The sequence below is a fragment of the Muscardinus avellanarius genome, assembly GCF_963383645.1.
Source record: "Muscardinus avellanarius genome assembly, chromosome: 20".
NCBI classification, from domain to species: domain Eukaryota; kingdom Metazoa; phylum Chordata; class Mammalia; order Rodentia; family Gliridae; genus Muscardinus; species Muscardinus avellanarius.
Genome location: NC_137806.1, coordinates 30,386,119 through 30,405,475, shown reverse-complemented (window position 1 = coordinate 30,405,475; position 19,357 = coordinate 30,386,119). Strand labels below are relative to the sequence as shown.

Below are 19,357 nucleotides of genomic sequence, written 5' to 3'. Positions count from 1 at the left end.
AATAATTTAACAAATTTCCCAGTTCCCTTAGTAGCTAAGAAAGACTATGGCTCTATTATATCAATATAAGATTAGGACAAATGGAAGTTGTCACCTCCAAGAAAGTTAAAATTTACCTTCCAGATATCATAGCCTCTGACCCACCCTTTCTCCCAAAATGTAGATGGGAACAAAGATACCTTCCCATCGTCTTTGCTCAGCAAGCCTCCCTTCCGTTGAACTCTGCCAAGACCCTGTGCTACCGCCAGAATTCCCAGGGAAGGGTTCCCAGACTGGCCCCGTCTGGTCCATTTAGACCAGGTTAACACTAGCTGGGTTGGTGGTATCTTGCTTTGTGCTTAGCAAATGCTGACTAGGAGCAAAGGTGCTGTAAGGAAAGCCAATGCAGAGAAAAGTTTTTATGATTTTATCGCTTTACAATCAAGACCAAAATATGAGCCACAAATAAAAGCAATACTCAGAGCGAGGCGCTTCAGGACAGCTTTGGGACACGTGCTCAGCCTGGGCTCTAGTCGGTCACCTGGGCGCGTTCCTGGGTGACACCAAAGCCCAAGCTCACCTCGTCCAATACAGCCAGGAACCAGGTGTTAGGGTGGAACTGACACCAGCCCTTGCCAGTAACCCACAGGACAGCAGATGGCCCCACCAGCGGGAACCCCAGGAGCATCAGGGCGGCCTTCCTGGTACCCAGTGACGTCATAGGCAGTCGGGTGGGCAGGGGCGCCCGGTTCTTGAGGATTCTTTAGAGCCCTTGGCATCTCAAACCATTTACATGCCAATCTCCATCTTTCATCAGAAAAAGGAAATGCCTCTTAGCTACGGCTAGGTAAGGTGCTGTATCCTGCTTCCAAAAGCTTGGCCCCTTTTTCCCAAAGGAAAAAACCTTCAAATGTCCTCTGTAATCCTTCTCTTTGGCAGCCAAGGGCAATGCTACAGACAGCCCATTGGAGGAAATCCTGTCACACATGTCTAATGTAGGAGAGACCCTTGCCTTGCCGTGGTACGTAGAGGAACACCTGAGACCATAAGAAAGCGCCTAGTCCCAGCTCAGACTCGCCCACTTAGCTGGGTGACTGGTGAGCGCTGAGGGCTGTCAGCTCTGTTTCTCCGTCTTCAGGCATTAGAAAGAGCGGTAGGTATGCAGTTAGGTCTCATCGGCCACGCTGATGGAGCATTCAGTATCCAAGCTTAGCTCCAGCTTTCCTTATGCAAGTTAGTTGTTCACACCGTGAAGCCACTCTGGGAAGTTAGTAGAGAGGATGTGGCGGCCGCTGCGGAGAATCTGACCTGCCACACCACCTCGTACTAGACACAGATTCCCAGAGCCAGAGAGACCGCTGACCCCCTGCTCATCCAGGCGCGCAGCAGCAGCCTTGGGTGCGACCGGGGGCATTGGATAAAAATAAAGGGGTTGGGGAAGCACCCGGGGGACACTGAGCTCAGTTTTTTTCTGGAAAGGGGGGCAGTAGGCCGGTAAATTTAGGAATCTGTGTTTACTACAAAGGCTGCACCTGGAGCTGCTGGTTTCTTCTGCACCTGTCCTGTCAGCACAGGGGAAGCAGGAGTGGTCCCATGCCGTGGAAGAAGGCTGCTCACCCTCACCTCTAGCCCGCAAACACGAGCCACAGCCAGGTTTTCACTAGTAACTCGCACCGTGTCTTTGCCCCACAGAAAGTGAACGAGGGGAAATACCGCAGCTATGAAGAGTTCAAGGCCGATGCGCAGCTGCTTCTCCACAACACAGTGATTTTCTACGGAGGTTGGATCTCTTTGGTTTTCTTTTGTGTAGTTTTATCATTATTACTTAATTTGAAACAGGGCCTAAGTAGCTGAGGCTGGCTGAGAACTTGTGATCCTCCTGCCTCAGCCTTTCAGGTACTGGGATTTCAAGTGTGTGCCACCATGCCCGGCTGATGGGATTTTTTTTTTTAATTTTTTATTGGTGCATTATATTCATACATCATATTGGGGTAAAAAACATCACTGGTTTAACCCCTACCCAATTCCCACCCCGTCCCTCCTTCCCTTGCTTGGCTTAGTGGTTGACTTCGATGTGTTTAAGTACATTGTGTGACAGAGAAAAGCGGGGCTTACGAGTCCAGCTAACAGTCGATCTCTATTACCACAAAAGCAGCACCTTTCATAGCCAGAAAACACATCAGCAGAGATGGGGATTTGTTTAATGCTTTATTCCATGATGAAATGTCTTATAAAACATTACATTCAGAAAATTAAAACCTTAATAATCTGTAAAAAAGTAATGTTAGAATTTTAATTTATTAGTATAGCTTATAGTTTACTGGCCAAAGGCAAAGCTGTAGTATGATGAAAATATAATTATCTTTATAATTTTATATGTATTTGTCTTAGCTTTGAGGCCTTTAAAAAGCCTTTTGATTCTGATTCTCTCCATTAATATCCAATTTTATAAAGGTAAAAGATGAATCTGTACCTAGCAAATTAGTGGTTATGTTGCCTATTGAATTTTATTTTGCTGTCTGAACCTTATTTAAGTATTTTAATTTGAAGGGATATGTCTTTTGCTAAACTGAACATCAAACGACTGTATAATTCTTGATAGGCTTATGTTCCTAGACTCTCGAATATAGGTTCTGTTTATCTTTAATTACAGCAGACAGTGAGCAAGCCGACATCGCGAGGATGCTGTATAAGGACACGTGTCACGAGGTACTCCATGCCTGAGCACTGCTGCCCTGATCCACGTGTACTTCAGGATTCCACTTTTATCGACATTTTCATTATGCCATCTTTGTATTTTTCTTTTCATGTTTGACATACACAGGAAATGTAAATAGGGGAAACATTTTTCCGGCAAAACTGTTCCAAGGGCGATCCTAGGAGTCAGGGTTAGTTACGGTGTTAACTTTAACTCCCTTTAGAGCTGTGACTTAATGCGAGTAAGTGTTTTGCTCCGGGCAGAATAACAATCCTGCTTTGAGTTGAAGGGACATTAGCCTCCTTCCTAGACAGGTCAAAAGTTTATACAACAAATGGATATATATTTAAGGACACACTGTATTTCTGCTTTTTGATAATGATATGAAGTCTTCTTAATTTCAAAAATCATCACATTTGCATTGTGCTAGGCAGTGTACAGAGAGGATAAAACGGTAGCAGGGCACAGGCTTCCAACTTGCGCAGCTGTCTTCTGAAGAGAGACTAGGGGAAGATAAAAAGGCAAGATGTTTTAATGAGATCTAAAAGGAATATCACGAAAGTGGAGGCGAGGCCAGCACCGCGCTGCGCAGCCGGGGCAGCGTCACCCGTGCGACTCGGCCGCCTCCTCCACGCGCCACCTGCGGCCCCCGAGATGGTTCTAGCAGACCACGAGAGGATATTGTATTCCTTACTGGAAATTTGGAGTTTAAAAGGTTATATAGGAACAAACTTCCTGTGCATGGAAACTGTTAATCTTTGCGAACGTACATTAGTTGATGACCTGTGGACGCTCCGTAGCTGAAACCGCTGCTTGTCTGTTTCAGCTGGATGAACTGCAGCTTTGCAAGAATTGCTTCTACCTGTCAAATGCTCGTCCTGACAACTGGTTCTGCTACCCCTGTGTACGTGGACTTCTGTGCTCTTACCTAAGCGCGTGACATGCTGCTCTACAGAAGCGCATTACAGTTTGCCTAAAGATGATAATCCTAAGCATTTTTCGTGTGGTTTTAATGGGTATGAACTAAAATAGGGGAGAAATAAGATATTTGCTTCGGAATTGACAGGAGCTTCTTAGACTAAACGTGGGCTGCCTCCATCAAGTGGATTGCACGGTCCATGCGTTGAGGCCCAGGGCTCGGTGTGTCTGAGCTGTGCAGCCTATCCAAACGTGCTAAGGCTGAGCCTCTGGGTGCTCGAGGGTGTCAGCCTCGGTGCCGCTGGCCCCACAGGTGCCCAAGAAGCGGGACTCCTGGGACCGCCCTGTGCCCACCACCCCGGAGACACAGTGGAGGGGCCTGGTTTAGTAGGTCTAACAAATTCCCAGCTGCGGCTGCTGGGCCCAGGACTGCGCTCTTTGACGTGCAGAGCCATCTGGTTGCCATTATTGATAGTCCTTGGCACCTGGGTGGCCTTATTCTGATTTCTGACATGTTTCTATTGCTACTCTTGAGCAATATGAGTGTAGAAACACTTCTGTGTAGGAGTTCCAAAAAAAATTTCAAATTAATGATTTATATTTGACTAAGAGGTTCAGTATTAGCAGTATGTGGCTTTAATACCTGAAATGTTTAAATATTACTCTTTAATTTTTAGATACCTAACCATGAGCTGGTTTGGGCTAAAATGAAAGGTTTCGGGTTCTGGCCAGCCAAAGTCATGCAGAAAGAGGACAATCAAGTTGACGTTCGCTTCTTTGGCCACCACCATCAGAGGTAACAAACTCGCACCGCACGCCCTGTGGCTGGGGCAGGCTGCTTTCCCCACTAGGGACAAGGGGAAGTTTGTTTCAGTAGAAAAGATGAACTTGACAATACCGTAATGATTTCAGTAAGTTTTATTTCCAGATATTTTTCAGATAGTATTCAATAAGATGCTTATAGGCATATTAGCGATGAGTGGGGAAGGTTCTCGTATCCATCCATTCCATCACACAGCGAAGATCGCACAGTTAGAGGCAACTACCTTCAAGGCCCTGTTAAAAAAAAAGACTAGTTATTTGAGGTTAGAACATGTCACTGAAGTTTCTTGCTAGGGAGATAAATTTGGCAATGTTAAAAAATCTATACACTCATACATGAATATTTGTACTTGCAAAGTAGACACCATTTTATCACAAATTATTTTGCATGTTAAGTACCACATAAAAAGAATATTGAATTACAGGACTATATAAATATAATAGTTCATTACAAATGAAGATCTTAATATGATTGATTATAGCCATTTAAAAAGTCTAAAATACTGTCATTTTACCTAAACAATTTTGGACAGTTGGGACGCTAAGGACTTTACCCTGAAGGATCTGTAATATTATGAGTCATTTTCTTTGCTTTTCCTGGATAGGATATGACCAATAAACTATGGAAGTAAGTGGTTAGGGCATACATAAAAAATCCTTTCATCGGAATATAATTTATTGAAAGCATTTTAAAATTGTAATCATGAATTTTTAATTGCCTAAACAGTACAGCAGCATATGGCTCTTAAAGAGGCCTTAGTTGGAAGCTTTGGTTGTCTGCGTATTACATTAAGAAGGAAGAAAGCAATTTTCAGCAAATCAGTGGTTTTAGACTAGTCTTGACGGCTCTTCAGTCAGAACTAGCTGTTCTTTCTAGACGCTGAGCATGTTGTAAATCTCCAGGGTAAAAGTTGGCAGTCCCTGCACTCAGGAGAGCTGCCTTAGTGGGCTTTGAAAGGTTTTGCCTGCCAGAGGGAAAATAACTTAAGGTCTGAGCAGGACCCTGGACCTTCTCGCTACACACAGTGAAGCGGGGCGTCAGGTATTAAGGGGGATGTAGGACGTTAGGTTTAATAGGTCAGAGTGCGTGCCCATGACACTTGATAAAACTGAAGTCTGCTTATCAGCAGTTATGGGGTTGGTTTAAAAGAACAAATATATTATGAACTGTCCTGAGGCATAATAGAAGTGGGTTGATTTTATTATGTTCAGCAGAGTTTAATTAATGGGAGGAAACACTCACCCGGGTTAAAAGTCCTTTCCAGGTAGCCAACACTACTGTGATAGTTCTCGCAGAAGCACCCTAGTGTTAGAAAGTGAGCACAAACAATTATCGTTTAGTACAGCATAGGAGCTCAAACAGCAGCTGTTGAAGGATAGATTTAATCCTAATTCAATATCTACAGACGGAATTCTCCCACAGCTTAACTGCACTCAGCATTAACGTTTGGAGGTTTTCAAAGTGTGGTATACCTTATCGAGGTTTACATTTTTATTGGTGCATTATCTTAAGGTTTTTAACACAGGAGTTGTACCAGTATTGATATAAGTATTTCTAACAATCTAGAAGTTCACATTTGGAATAGTTTCAATAGTATAACTTTTTAAATGTTTTAATGTGCTTTAAAATGTAAAGCACACAGCTTACCTCATACAGACCAGTTAGAAATATTTATGACCAAGGTACATGGGACTGTGATTCTCTTAAGCGATTCCTTCCAGTGGCCACACATTTCTGGAACTCCACAAGTAGAGGCCTTGTGGAGTAGAGGCCTGAATGGAAACCGATGTCCTTTACACTTAGAAATTTTAACAGAAAGTTGGAAGGAATAAATCTGTGTTCGGGGCCACGTCCTAACTTGTGCTCTGGCACACGTTTTTGGGGTGTACCTGCAGGGCTTCCTCTGGGATCCTCACCCCTCCACTTTGCTAAGCTTCCCTCCCCCTGTGAAATGGAGCAAACATGACATGCTCTGCCTCCCACAAAGAGCCGCCTCTCCACAGCACCCTCGAATGCCTCTGCCCGCGCTGTACCATTTCTCAGTTCTGGCTATATCACAAGCCCCTAAAAGGTAGAGACAATGTAGGCTATGCCTCGGAATCGGGAGGATTGAGACCTTGCTGGATTCAGCCTCCGAGTGGCCCCCTCACCTCCGTGGGCAGCGTCTGCTCTGGCCGGCACCCGCGGCAGCAGATTCCAGGCCATGGGCCCGCTCACTGTGCGCCTGGCAGAGCCTCCCTGTTGATGCTGAGGGGACAGTAACTGAAATCCAGGCAAGAGGTTAATGCCCAGGAAATGTTTCCCAGACTTTTGAGCACTCTTCCTACAAGAACCAAAAACAGGTTTTCATTCTCTAGTTTGAGATTTATAGTACATAGAATTCAAAAGTATTTAAAATTGTGTTCATAACTCAGTATGTTGTTGATAAATAACTCTTCATACATACTTGATCTGGTTTCCTGATTACAAAAGGGCATGACTTTAATATAACCCAGGTAATATGTTTAGACCTTTTTTTTTTTTTTTTTTTTTGGTGGTGGTTCTGGGGTTCCTGGAAACCCTTCTACCTCTGAGTACACTCCCAGGCCTATTTTATATATTTATTTGGAAACAGGGTCTCTTAATCCAGCGAGGCTGGCTTTGAACCTGCGCGATCCTCCTGTCTCCGCCTCCCAAGTGCTGGGATTACAAATGTGTGCCACCACACCTGGCTAGACCCTCATTTTATAAGTATACATAGTAGTGTATCTTTTAAAAATTTCTGGGCATTTTCAAATGTTTGGTGCTAGTCTGAAAAGTCAGATGAGTCCTACTAGTTTACAGTATTCAGGATAAGAACTAACGTTTTTTAAAGGACATCTGAAGAAATAGATGTGAACTATGAACTGACTAAAAGGATTGTATGAGTCACTCCAGTTTTGAGAACTTGGGGTATGAAAATCAGGTCTCACCTTCCTTGCTGGGAAGAGCCCACCAGCTGCAGGAGGCGCTGCGGCAGCCCCTTGCCCGTGGGGCCGGGCAGAGCCCACCTTCCGCTGCTTCTCATAGGGCGTGGATCCCCTCGGAGAACATTCAGGACATCACGGTCAACGTTCACCGGCTGCACGTGAAGCGCAGCATGGGGTGGAAGAAGGCCTGCGACGAGCTGGAGCTGCACCAGCGTTTCCTGCGTGAAGGAAGATTCTGGAAGTCTAAGAACGAGGACCGAGGTGAGGAGGAGGCAGAGTCCAGTATCTCCTCTACCAGCAACGAGCAGGTGAGTTGCGTCTAGGTAAGGAAAGGCGCGTTCAGTCCCTGAAATAAACAGATGTTAGCATTTTTCCTTTCACACAAACATTTGTCTAAGTAAACCAAAATGACATGAGTAAACGTGAAGACATAAGTGTCCGCCCATGCAGAGGAGGAAACGGACGTGCTCCTCACCTGCAGGCCACAGGAAGTGTTTGTGCCAGGGCAGCGTCGCCTCACGTGTGGAATAACCTGGTATTGTTTTATAATGCCCACAGCTGAAGGTCACTCAAGAGCCCAGAGCCAAGAAAGGCCGGCGTAATCAAAGCGTGGAGCCCAAGAAGGAGGTAAGTCCCCGCCTCGGTGTCCAGGCGGCGGCCACGCGAGGAGACCTGTGCGGGCAGCGGGCAGCGCCCTGGGCCGGCACCCAGGCCACACCGCGTTCCCAGCCGGCCCGAGCGTCTCCTGTCCTGCAGCCGCCTCGCGCGCACAGCCTCCAGGCACGGCCTGGCTCAGTGGAAGGACGTGTGGCTGCTAACTGGAAATACCGTCGGAGCGTTACTAAGGAAAAAGCTCTTTCCCAATAAATCAGTTAGGCCAGCATTCAGAAACCGGAGGAAACTGGTTACGCTCAGCTTTGAAAATTATATAAACTGTTTTAAAACTGGGTAAATCTGAGTACATTCTAACCCCATATTCAGTAAGAAGTGGGTAATAAGTTGATGAGGATTTCAGTCTTTGTCACAAAATTTAGAAAGGAAACCCCATAATATTAATGTATAATTTAATGAGTGAAGTTTAAAGAATTATCGTAGCTCTTCGCTGCCTATTCATTCATTCATCCGTTGGTTGGGGAGGCCTTTGCTTTAATTGTGGTACATATCTTCAATGAGATACCGTCTTAATTACACATCTTAATAGCAGTTTACATTTCTCGCTGCGGTTTTAGAACTCAGACGACTTGTTCTTGAGCTAGGGAGTTACAGCGCCTTGTGCTTCTCAACACCGTCCTTACCTCTAGGAACCGGAGCCCGAGACAGAAGCAGTGAGCTCCAGCCAGGAGATCCCCACGACGCCGCAGCCCGTGGAGAAGGTGTCGGTGTCGACGCAGACCAAGAAGTTAAGTGCCTCTTCCCCCAGGATGCTGCATCGGAGCACCCAGACCGCCAGCGACGGCGTCTGCCAGAGCATGTGCCACGACAAGTACACCAAAATCTTCAACGACTTCAAGGACCGCATGAAGTCGGACCACAAGCGCGAGACGGAGCGGGTGGTCCGCGAGGCGCTGGAGAAGGTGAGGCCTCCGCGTCTCCCCTCCTCGTGACTGTAGGAGCTCTTGAGAGCAGGTGGGCAGGCAGCGCCGGGGGCTGACTCCGTTTTCGTTTCAGCTGCGTTCTGAAATGGAAGAAGAGAAACGCCAAGCTGTAAATAAAGCCGTAGCCAACATGCAGGGCGAGATGGACAGGAAGTGTAAGCAGGTCAAGGAGAAGTGCAAAGAAGAGTTCGTAGAGGAAATCAAGAAGCTGGCCACGCAGCACAAACAGCTGATCTCGCAGACCAAGAAGAAGCAGTGGGTAAGTGGCGTTCTTTCCGCGTTCTTCCCGAAACCGCACCGCGCATGACAGCGATGCAGAAGCGTCTGTGGCGCGTGTGGTCAGGAGTCCCGAGGTAGGTCGGCGAGGCTGGCCGGCCCTAGTAAAAGGCCTACAGTCTCTCGCCGGCAGATCCCAACCAAGACCCTGAGAGTGCTACTCAGGATTATTTTATGAAACTGACTACAGTGCGTTTGCCCATAGCATAGTAAGCACGCTTTATTGTATTTGGAAAAAGTGGCCCCGTAGCTGGTGCCTTGTGTGTAATATCCAGTTACGAAGTGGCCGATGTAAGTATCGTATCGGCGGACTTCCCAGCCCCTACCTACCATGTATAGAGTTTGTGAGACCTCGTTTGCTTTCTGTGGATACCATCGCAGTGGTCTCTAACTGCACTTCCTTAGACACGCTAGAAGTGTCGCTTGCGAGTCTAGTCCTTGCCCTGGGGTCGACGCTCCTGAGCACGCCGGAGCCCGCGAGGCTCTTGGACGGCCCCAGGGCGCTCGGTGCACTGCGGGCATGGTCTCCCTCCAGCCCTAATGGGGCTGCTCTTTCAGTTGCCTTCTGGATAGTGTTTTATGCCATTTGTAATTCTTCATTTTACCAGCCTACGTTATGGGAAGATTCCTTAAGTACATATAGAGTAAGCTTTTCATTAAAGAAATCAGTTAAGCTGGGCCCGGGCACATGCCTGTAATTCCAGTACTGGGGAGTGCGAGATGGGAGGAGCGCAGGTTCAAGGCCAGCTGCAGCAACTTGGTGAGGTCCTCCGCAACTGAGACCCTATTTCAAAATTAAACATAAGGCTGGGGGTGTAGCTCAGAGGTAGGATACACCCTGGGTTAAATCCCCAAAACCATACACACACAAAAAAAGCATTAGAAAATGTGATAGGATTTGGCAAGAAGGAAGAGAGAATATAGAGTGTGGCAGGAAACAGTCAACAGTGAATTAACTCACAGATGGGGCGTCAAGGTGTGGAGGGTAATAGAAGCGTGGCCACGAGACCACGCCTGCAGTCAGTCTACCTCCATGGAGCGCGAGACCGCACCACAGCAAACACTGCTGTGTGAGAAGAAAGCCCTAAAGGCTGACAGGGGGCGCAGAGCTGGGGAGCGGGCTGCGTGATTTTTTTTTTTTTCGGTTTTTTTTTTTTATTGGTGCACTGTATTCATACATCATAGTAGGATACATACTTTTGTAGACATACATGCACACTTTTCCCAGTCAGCCCCCACCCAATCCCCACCCCATTCCCTCCCTATCCCTCCCTCCCATGCTTGGCTTAGCAGTTGACATCTAGTTTTATGGCAATTTATCTAAAATTAAAAATGATAATCTCACATAACAGTTTCATTTGTCTAATACCAAGCTTTTGATGACTTAAAGATAACATTTCAATATTTCTTTTTGCTTTCTTACCAGAGAATATTTTTTTCTATTTTTTGGGTGAAACTATCATATATTTATGTATTTATTTTTCAGAAAAAAAATCTATCCTAATATGTAATATGGAGTCTCGGTACCCAAAACGATCTTGAAAAAGAACAAAGCTAGAAGATATATATTTTCTAATTTCAAACCATATAAAGCTACAATAATTGAAACAGTGTAGTACTATTCTAAAGGCAGATATATAAACCATTGGAGTTAAATAAAAGCCTAGAGCTAAATTCTTCCCTATATTGTCAAGTTATTTTTGACAAGGTTTCCACGAACATTTGGTGGTGGAAATATAAATCTTTTAACTAAATATTGTTAAAAAATAATAATTACATGGAAAAGAATAAAATTGGACCCTTACCTAATCCCATATACAAATATTAACTCAAAATAGATAATAGACCTAAATATAAATCTTAAGACTATAAACTTTTAGGAGAAAATCTGGGTCATAAAACCTCACAGCATTGAAATTGGCAGTGATTTCTTGGTTATGATTTCAATGGCACAGGCAACAGAGGAGTATACAGACTCCCTAAAAAAAAAAAAAAAATTGTATATCCAAAGACAATGTAAACAGAGTTAACAGTTACTAATAGAATGGGATAAAATATTTCCAATTGCTATATCTGAAGGTATATTAATATTCCAACTAGACATCCTAAAAATTAACAACAATAAAGGCAAACAATACCATTTAGAGAAAGGTAAAAGACTAACATAAATAATGAATCTCCACAGATAACCAATCTTAATTGTCTGTTGGATGGAAACTCTTGTTTCTCTGGTTCTGGTGTGTGTTACCTATTTCTTCTTTGTAGTTAATCTCTTTGAGTATTTTCTCTAGCGCTGGTTTTGAAGACATAAATTCCTTCAGTTTCTGTTTGTCATGGAAGCTTCTTATTTTTCCATCTAATTTGATAGAAAGTTTTGCTGGGTAGGAAATTTTTGGCTGGAAGTTGTTTTCTTTCAGAGTTTGGAATATGTTACTCCAAGCCCTTCTGGCTCTCATGACTTGGTTTGGGAAGTCTGGAGTGATTCTAATTGGTTTGCCTCTGAATGTCACTTGGCCCTTTGTTTTTGTTGCCTTTAAGATTCTCTGCTTGGCTTCCACATTGGTCATTTTGACAATTATGTGGCGTGGGGATCCTCTTCTCCGATCCTGTCTAAAGGGAGTTCTATAAGTTTCCTGGACCTTTGTATCAACCTCTTGCTCTATGTTTGGAAAATTTTCTGCTATTATTTCTTTGAAGAGATTGTTGATCCCTTTGGTTTCACTTTCTTTTCCCTCCTCTATTCCAATTATTCTTAGGTTAGCTCTCTTAAAATGGGCCCATATTTCTTCAATATCAGATTCCTGCTGTTGGATATTTTTTTCTAGATTAGAAACTATGAGTTCATTTTTGGATTGCTCATCTTCTAAGAGCGAGATTCTGTTCTCCATGTGTTCTAATCGGTTGTTTGTGCTTTGAATTGAGGCCTTTACTTCATTAATTGCATCCTTTATCTCTTTTTGGCTCTCTCTGAGTTCTTTTCGAAGCACCTCTATTATTTCTACAGTTATTTTCCTGATTTGATCTTCTAGAAATCTCTGATTTTCTGTTTTATCGGGTTCTGATGTTGTGGGGTTGTGGGCATTAATTGCTCCAGTATTATTCCTCTTTCCCATGATTTCCGATGTTTGTGCCTTCTCTGGGTTCTTCCCTTGGGTCACTATGACTTCCCTTAAGGTGTTCTGGATCTCGAGTCAGTAGTATCTCGGACCCCACTACTCCTTTACTGGGTTTTATCACAGAGTCTCCAACCCAGAGAGTCGATCGAGGCTGCTTTAGACTGTGGGGGGTGCCAGGTTGCACGTTCTCCTATGGTGTGATATCTCTGCCACCGCCCCTCTCCCACTGGGTCAAGTCCCAGTGAGTCTAGTATTGGGATTTCTCCTCTGTGGCCCGCAATTTGACTCACTGTTCTTGAGTACGCAGATGTAGCTGTAATGGCCTCGCTGAATTCGCTGCTGCTGCCGCTGGTGGCAATATGGCGCCGCGGCTACGCCCTCGGCTATGGGGCTGGCGTTTTTCTTCTTGATTTTGATTTCTACTCTGAATCCCTGCAGCGTGTGCTGAGCTCGGCCACTGGGAGCTTTAGATGCTCTCTGCGTGGAGAAATCTCGCCTAGCTGTTCCGCAGTGGCTCACCTCGGCTTGCTGTAGCCGTCCTGTAAATTCGCCGGTGCCTCCGGCAGTATGGCGCTGCTGCCGCGTCTGCCACGTCCTCGGGCGCGAGGCCGGTGGATCTTCTCTGTGGCTCTGTTCTCAGTCCGCTTTCTCTCTGGAGCCTGGTGATTTTTTGTTTCACTGGTGATGGTGTTTTCTGGCTATGAAAGGCGCTGATTTTGTGGTAATGGAGATTTGTTGTTAGCGGGGCTCTTAAGCCCTGCTTTTCTCGGTCGCCATCTTCCCGGAAGCCCTGCGTGAAGAATTATAATACTGCTTTTTTCTTTTTTTCTTTTTTTTTCTTTTGGTGCTGAGGATTAAGTCCTGGGACGTTCTACCATTGAGCTACACCCCAAGCTCTATTTTTTATTCTTTATTTTAAAACAGGGTCTCTAAGTTGTGGAGGGCTTAAGTAACTGAGCCTGGCCATGAACTGGTGATCCACCTGTCTCAGCCTCCCAAATACTGATATTACAAGCGTGAGCTACTACACCCAGCATAATACTGATTTTTATAACACTTTATCATTCATGAAATGGCTAGTATATATATATATATATATATATATATATATATATATATTTTGAGCCATTTGAGGCTTACAATATTAACCAGAGTGATTAAAAAACCCAGGTAGAGCCAGGCAATGTGGCGCATGCTTGTAATGCCAGCATTCGGGAGGCTGAGACAGGAGGATCGCAGTTCTCCGACAGCCTCAGCTACTTAGTGAGGCTCTTTGCAATTCAGTGAGACCCTGTTTCAAAATACAGAATAAAAAATAGGGCTGGGGGTGTAGCTCAGAGGTAGAATATCCCTGGGCTCCATTCCCAGTACCGCAAATATAAATAAAAATCAGGTAGCTGGAGCTGTCTTCCTAGGCTGGGATTCCACATCTCAAGCGTGTCTGCTCATCAGATTCTTTCCCATCAGAGAAGGAACAGGGTTCTAGCACAGAATGCACATGCGTCCATCGGTTGCTACCAGGACGGGTGTGGAGACTCGGGGAGAAACGGAAGGAGACTGGCCGGGAGCGTCCAGAGCAGGGGGCGCGCTAGAGACCTAAGGAGCGCGCAGCAAGTACCGCACTAGACGTCCACTCAGAGACGGAATGAGCGGAGAGTGCTGTGTAAAGGACCTCTTAAAGACGAGGAAACTAAGCCAGAAGTCGCTCAAGCTGAGGCCGCAGCCTCAGGACAGTCGCTGGCACAGGCCCCGAATTCTAATCCCAGACCATCCGACTCACCCGGGCCGTTTCCAAAATGAAACGCTCTGCAACTTTCTAGCCCCGACTTGAGACTGAAACTACAGCTCTCCACACCACACAATCGCAAGAGTCTCAAAACATTAGAAAGCGCAGAATACACAATCCAGACACACTAGAAGGCCTTCCGAGGCGGGATCTGGCCGCTGTGCCCTTGCTGATAGCCAGCTCGGTGGGTGGCGCTGGGAGAGACCGCCGGGAAGAATCCGGAGAGCGGCAGCCCCTTCCCGGGCGGTGTGGAGCCCTGGCCGGAGCTTCCAGGGCCCTCGGGAGGGGTGGGCTGCGGGGTGGGCGTGGTGGGGAGCCGGGCCGGGGCCAGGCCGCCCGTCCTAACCATGGCGCCTTGCTTCGCCCACAGTGCTACAACTGCGAGGAGGAGGCCATGTACCACTGCTGCTGGAACACGTCCTACTGCTCCATCAAGTGCCAGCAGGAGCACTGGCACGCCGAGCACAAGCGCACCTGCCGCCGGAAGAGATGAAGCCGCGCCCCACGGCGGTCTTTGTTTCCAAGAAGCCAAAATTGTTTCGAGTTTGCTTCCCATTTTGCACCAGCCTTTAAACACTTTTCGTGAAGAAATTTTGCACAGTAGTTTGAACCTTTTGTTAACGCTCCTCCCGAGTTTTTCAGGGGGTTACAGTAACATCAGTGGAGGGTATTATTTTAAATGAATTTTAATTGAGAATTTGTTGCATTTTCAGCAAATTTTAAAACATTTTTAGGTTTTACAGAGATTTTAACCTTTAAACAACAGATCTTTAAAAAAAAAAAACAGCAGGTGAATACAAGTGGGTATAACAAACATTTAGGATAGATCTGAATGTAAGAACTACAGGACTGTTTCAGAAATAAAACATACTACCTTGACGTGACATTTACTTCTTAACCTTGTTGGGCTGGTTCTGTTCAGCTTGATTTACTGGCAAAGGCATCGCCCGCGGCTGATGCCGGTGGGTATGTGGTTGGATTTAGGGAACAGGGTTGACACAGCAGGAATAGTCCTGCGTATTTTTTCTTAAATATTTCCCTATTGTGTTTTTCATTATTTCTTTTCAATATATAACTTTTATAACAAATTATTAGCTTTGATCTTGTAGTTTAAAATTGCAGGGAACTGGGGTAATCTTTTACTGCGCTGGATCTTAGAGAAAATGACTATTTAAATTTTAAAGTTTGCACATTTCATCCTTGTCCTGAGTGCTTGTAATAAAATCAACAAAAATAAAAGCCAAAAACTACCTTTACCCATACGTGAAACGACAGATGAGGCATACCGATTTCTGTACCGCTTCTCCTCCTCCCCGAGTCCTGTCCCAGCTGCCCGGTACCTGGCGTCGCTCGTGTGTGCAAGCCCACACAAGCAGAGAGCACTTACCTTTCACAGACGCCGATATGTTGGCGGTAATGGGCCATCGCCTGATGAACTCCATCACTGTATACAGAATGAAGAATAATGCATGTTAATTTTCTTGTATTAAAGATGCCGTGATTTGTAAAAAGTCTGTATTTTGCGGAATGTCTGGATTAAGAAGCGTTACCAATAGGAATGGATCGATAGTTCGACGATTTTTTTATAGATATATGAAATACAGCCAGAAAAATTTACTTTTCTTTAAAAATCTCAATTTTTTTTTCTTCAAAGACTGATCTTAGACCAAGTCAAATTCCCATTTATCATTTAGTTATTTTTTTGGAAGTTAGAGAAATAATTTGTAAATATTTATTTAGACCTTTGATATTTATTAAAGTACTCACAACGGAAGTGGAAGAATCCGGAGGAGAGCCTTTTAAAAAGTTTTCTCCAGGTGTGTCAGGGTCACTCTAAAGATGAAAGTATCAGTAAGCCTTCTGTGAAATACCATCCACCCACCTGCGATGCTGATGCAGGCAGCAGTGGTGCACGGCCGCTGGTCATCGGCTGTTCGATGGCGCCCACCATCTCGTACGAGCTACTCGGCGTCCCCTCTTGGTTGCTGAGCGATTGGTGTGCGTCGCCACGGTGCAGCCGATAGGGATGTCACAGCCAGGAACACTCGCCCTTCCTTGGTTTGGTTTCCGAGTTTTAAGACTTCGATCCACCCCTCTGAGAGCAAGTCATTGTGGGGATGTTTTTGGTGTAAACTCATTCCAGAGTGTGTAATATTTAACTGATAGCTGCATGAAAGTGAGATTCGTGTTACTTTGGCTTTTTTGTCTCTGTTGACACGGTTGCACATTTCCAAGTTACTACAGTGTGAAAACTGTGTGTTTAAAAAAAAAAACAAAAAACAAAATTAAAAAAAAAAAAGATCGTGGCCTGGTTTTGTACAAGTTTTAGGTAAAATTACAATTGATTGTTTTAGGAACCATTATTAAAATTTTCTGCAAATCATAAAGCTATATCAAGGTGTTGAGCTTAGCCACTATGCACATTGTAATTACCCATCGTGGCTGTCCAGTTCTATGATGCAATCTGGCATTTTGTAAGCTGCTCTGACTAGCAATATATAGATTCATTTAATGTGTTAACATTGGTTAATAAATGTATTTAAAAAAAAGAACTGGCTTTAAAAAGTTGTTGATTGAGTCCACTCCCTTTTGCTACCCAGCACACTGGACCTAAATGTTGTTCAGATACCTTGGGCCAGGCATGGACGATTTAATGCCACGTGAAGTTAAAGTGTTGGACATTTACGCTGAATTTGCTTTCACCAGGACCCGGAGGGCAGCAGCATGATGGTGCCAGGACTGGGGCTTGGCACCAGTGCCAACTCACTTCATTAGCTCTGAACGCTCAAGTCCTACTGACTGTAGGATGCCGATGGTTCCCTCAGTCATCCTAGAGATGACTCCTTCCTGTCTTCATTTTGCTCAATCTGTTTTTCTGAGCAACAGGCTTCCTGGCCCGCATTGCAAATTCTCTGTGAGACAACTCTCTAAAATTGTGCTCATGTCGGGCGTGGTCACACACTTGTAATCCCAGCACTGGGGAGGCTGAGCATGGAGGATCACAGTTCGTGGCCCAGCCTCAGCTACTTAGTGAGGCACTTTGAAACTCAGTGAGACTCTCTTTCTAAATAAAGAATAGAAAATAGGGTTGAGGGTGTAGCTTGGAGGTAGTATGCCCCTGGGTTCCATCCCCAGTAGCCCCCACCCCAAAAAATTGTGTTCAAAATGGTTTTCCCAATGAAAAAATACTCAACAGGTATAAATCCATCTGCCCTCACGCCACCTATCAACTTTACAAGATGCTGTTATCAATTCGGGAACCATAACCCTTCACGTCATCCACCCAGACCAGACCACACCTCACTTTTCCTGTGACTTCCGTCTCTCATAAGCAGTTCACGGGCTTGACGTCGAGATGCCCTGGTGGGCTAAGTAACCTCGTTCCAGTCCACCCCAGCAATTGCGTTACTATAACAAGTTCCAAAGTGCTGCTGCTAATAGAAAAATAAAAGCAGTGGAGGCTCTCCTGGAAAAAAAAAAATGCACATGAAAATACATGAAAGCAAACCGCATAAAACTCGACAGATTGCTAAGGCCCAGAATTATCTTGACTCTTGGGTTCTAGGAATTTCCTGAGCCAAGCCAGGTGGGGTGGTACAAGCCTGTGATCCCAATACTTGGTTGGCTGAGACAGGAGGATTGAAGGTGAGAGGCCAGCCTCAACGTAGGGAGACCTAGTGGGAGGGAGACAGCGTCACCTACATCAATCCTCTTGAACTTTCCTGTAAACCAGGTCACCTGGGTTCACAGAATGTGAACCTGATGGGGCTGGTACTCAGTCATTCCATTTAAACTTCTAGGTGAGATTGACTCTGCCAGAGACCACACAGGAGAGGCCAGTTCTCACACGTGTACAGTCACAAATGATTTAAATACTAATGTGCTGAATTAAAAGCCCCCCAAAGCAATGCTGTTAAAACATGAGACATGTTACAGAACCAATTTTTCTAACAGCCATATTTTTTTAAAAAGCAGATGAAATTAATATTAACATGTCTTAACCTTATAAAGCATCATCATGCCAATAATTAATACAAGATTATTAATGATGGTGTACATTCTTGTTTGCAAACAAGTCTTCAAAATCTAGTGTGTATTCTATTCTTTTTTGTTTGTTTTGGTGGTACTGGGGTTCCTGGGAGCCCCTCTACCTTCGGGCTACACTCCCAGACCTATTTTATTTTTGGAAACAGGGTCTCTTATGCCAGCGTAGCTGGCTTCGAACCTGCGCGATCCTCCTGTCTCGCCTCCTAAGCGCGGGGATTAGAAGCGTGCGCCACCACGCCTGGCGTATTCTATTTAAACAATCTCCAAAAGGGGTTTGGAGTTCCTATTGACTATTTCTTCTATACGGAGGTCCTCTTTCACAGTTTATTTCTTTTTTAATATGGGGGGCGGGGTGAGTCCAGGGGCAGTTTACCTCTGAGATATACTGCTGGCCCTTTTTATTTTTCAAACAGGGTTTTGCTAAGTTGACAGACTCATTCTTCTGCTCCGTTGGTTGACCATACGGAATATCCACCAAAACAATACCTGTTTGTACCTGTTGTCAGCGGTTTACCTGTAGTACGTATGCAGATGGCAAATATTTTACGGTGCTCACTCTGTTCCCAAGAGCTGAAAAGAAAAAACCAAACAGCTCTTGCCAGAATCTGAGTATCCCTGAGGAGCAGGCTTCTGATGTTTAGAAATCAGACAGCTAGCCCCCCAGGCATGGCGGCACACACCTGTCATCCCAATACTTGGGAGGCTGAGACAGAAGGACTGCAGTTTCAAAGCCAGCCTCAGCAATTTAGTGAGGCCCTCTGCAACTTAGACCCCGTTATAAAAGTTGAAATTGGACTGGAGGTATAGCTCAGAGATAGAAGGCAGCTCAGAGGTAGAAGGCTCCTAGTTCATTGCTCAGCACCACAAGAAGTCATATGGCTAACACATTGTAAACACATTTTAATCAGTCTGGAGAGGGGCCCTACGTCTCTCCGAGGATCTACAGGGCACTTAAAAGACCCTTGTTTAGTTCAAATTCTTAACCTCAGACTGGAAAAAGAGCCGAGAGTCTGCACGAAGTCCTGCCCTCTGTGGCGACCTTGGAAAGACAGCGAAGTCCCACCTCGGCCCTCCCAGGCCGGGCCTGGGGATCAAGATGACGAGCGAGACAGGAGAAGAGTGAGCACGTTTTAGGCAACAGTGGAGCTTTGTAAAGAAACAAAGACCCACT

At 45.2% G+C, this 19,357-nt stretch overlaps 1 protein-coding gene across 10 annotated transcripts in view; it reads left to right on the top strand.

Annotated features, from left to right (window-relative positions):
• ZMYND11 (zinc finger MYND-type containing 11) overlaps window positions 1-14,632 on the top strand; it is a gene marked incomplete at both ends in the record, with an annotated part of 58,145 nt that extends 43,513 nt beyond the window's left edge. For 5 of the 10 annotated variants that reach the window (XM_080717182.1, XM_080717180.1, XM_080717178.1 and 2 more), the window contains 9 exons: window positions 1,672-1,759; window positions 2,633-2,688; window positions 3,504-3,581; window positions 4,273-4,391; window positions 7,467-7,674; window positions 7,925-7,993; window positions 8,668-8,940; window positions 9,035-9,220; window positions 14,510-14,632. In XM_080717182.1, the coding sequence (XP_080573308.1) occupies window positions 1,672-1,759; window positions 2,633-2,688; window positions 3,504-3,581; window positions 4,273-4,391; window positions 7,467-7,674; window positions 7,925-7,993; window positions 8,668-8,940; window positions 9,035-9,220; window positions 14,510-14,632 (1,200 nt within the window). The remainder of the gene's footprint in view (window positions 1-1,671; window positions 1,760-2,632; window positions 2,689-3,503; window positions 3,582-4,272; window positions 4,392-7,466; window positions 7,675-7,924; window positions 7,994-8,667; window positions 8,941-9,034; window positions 9,221-14,509) is intronic. The other 5 variants (XM_080717181.1, XM_080717176.1, XM_080717177.1 and 2 more) reach the window with 4 other exon arrangements.
• Between the last annotated feature and the right edge of the window lie 4,725 nt (window positions 14,633-19,357).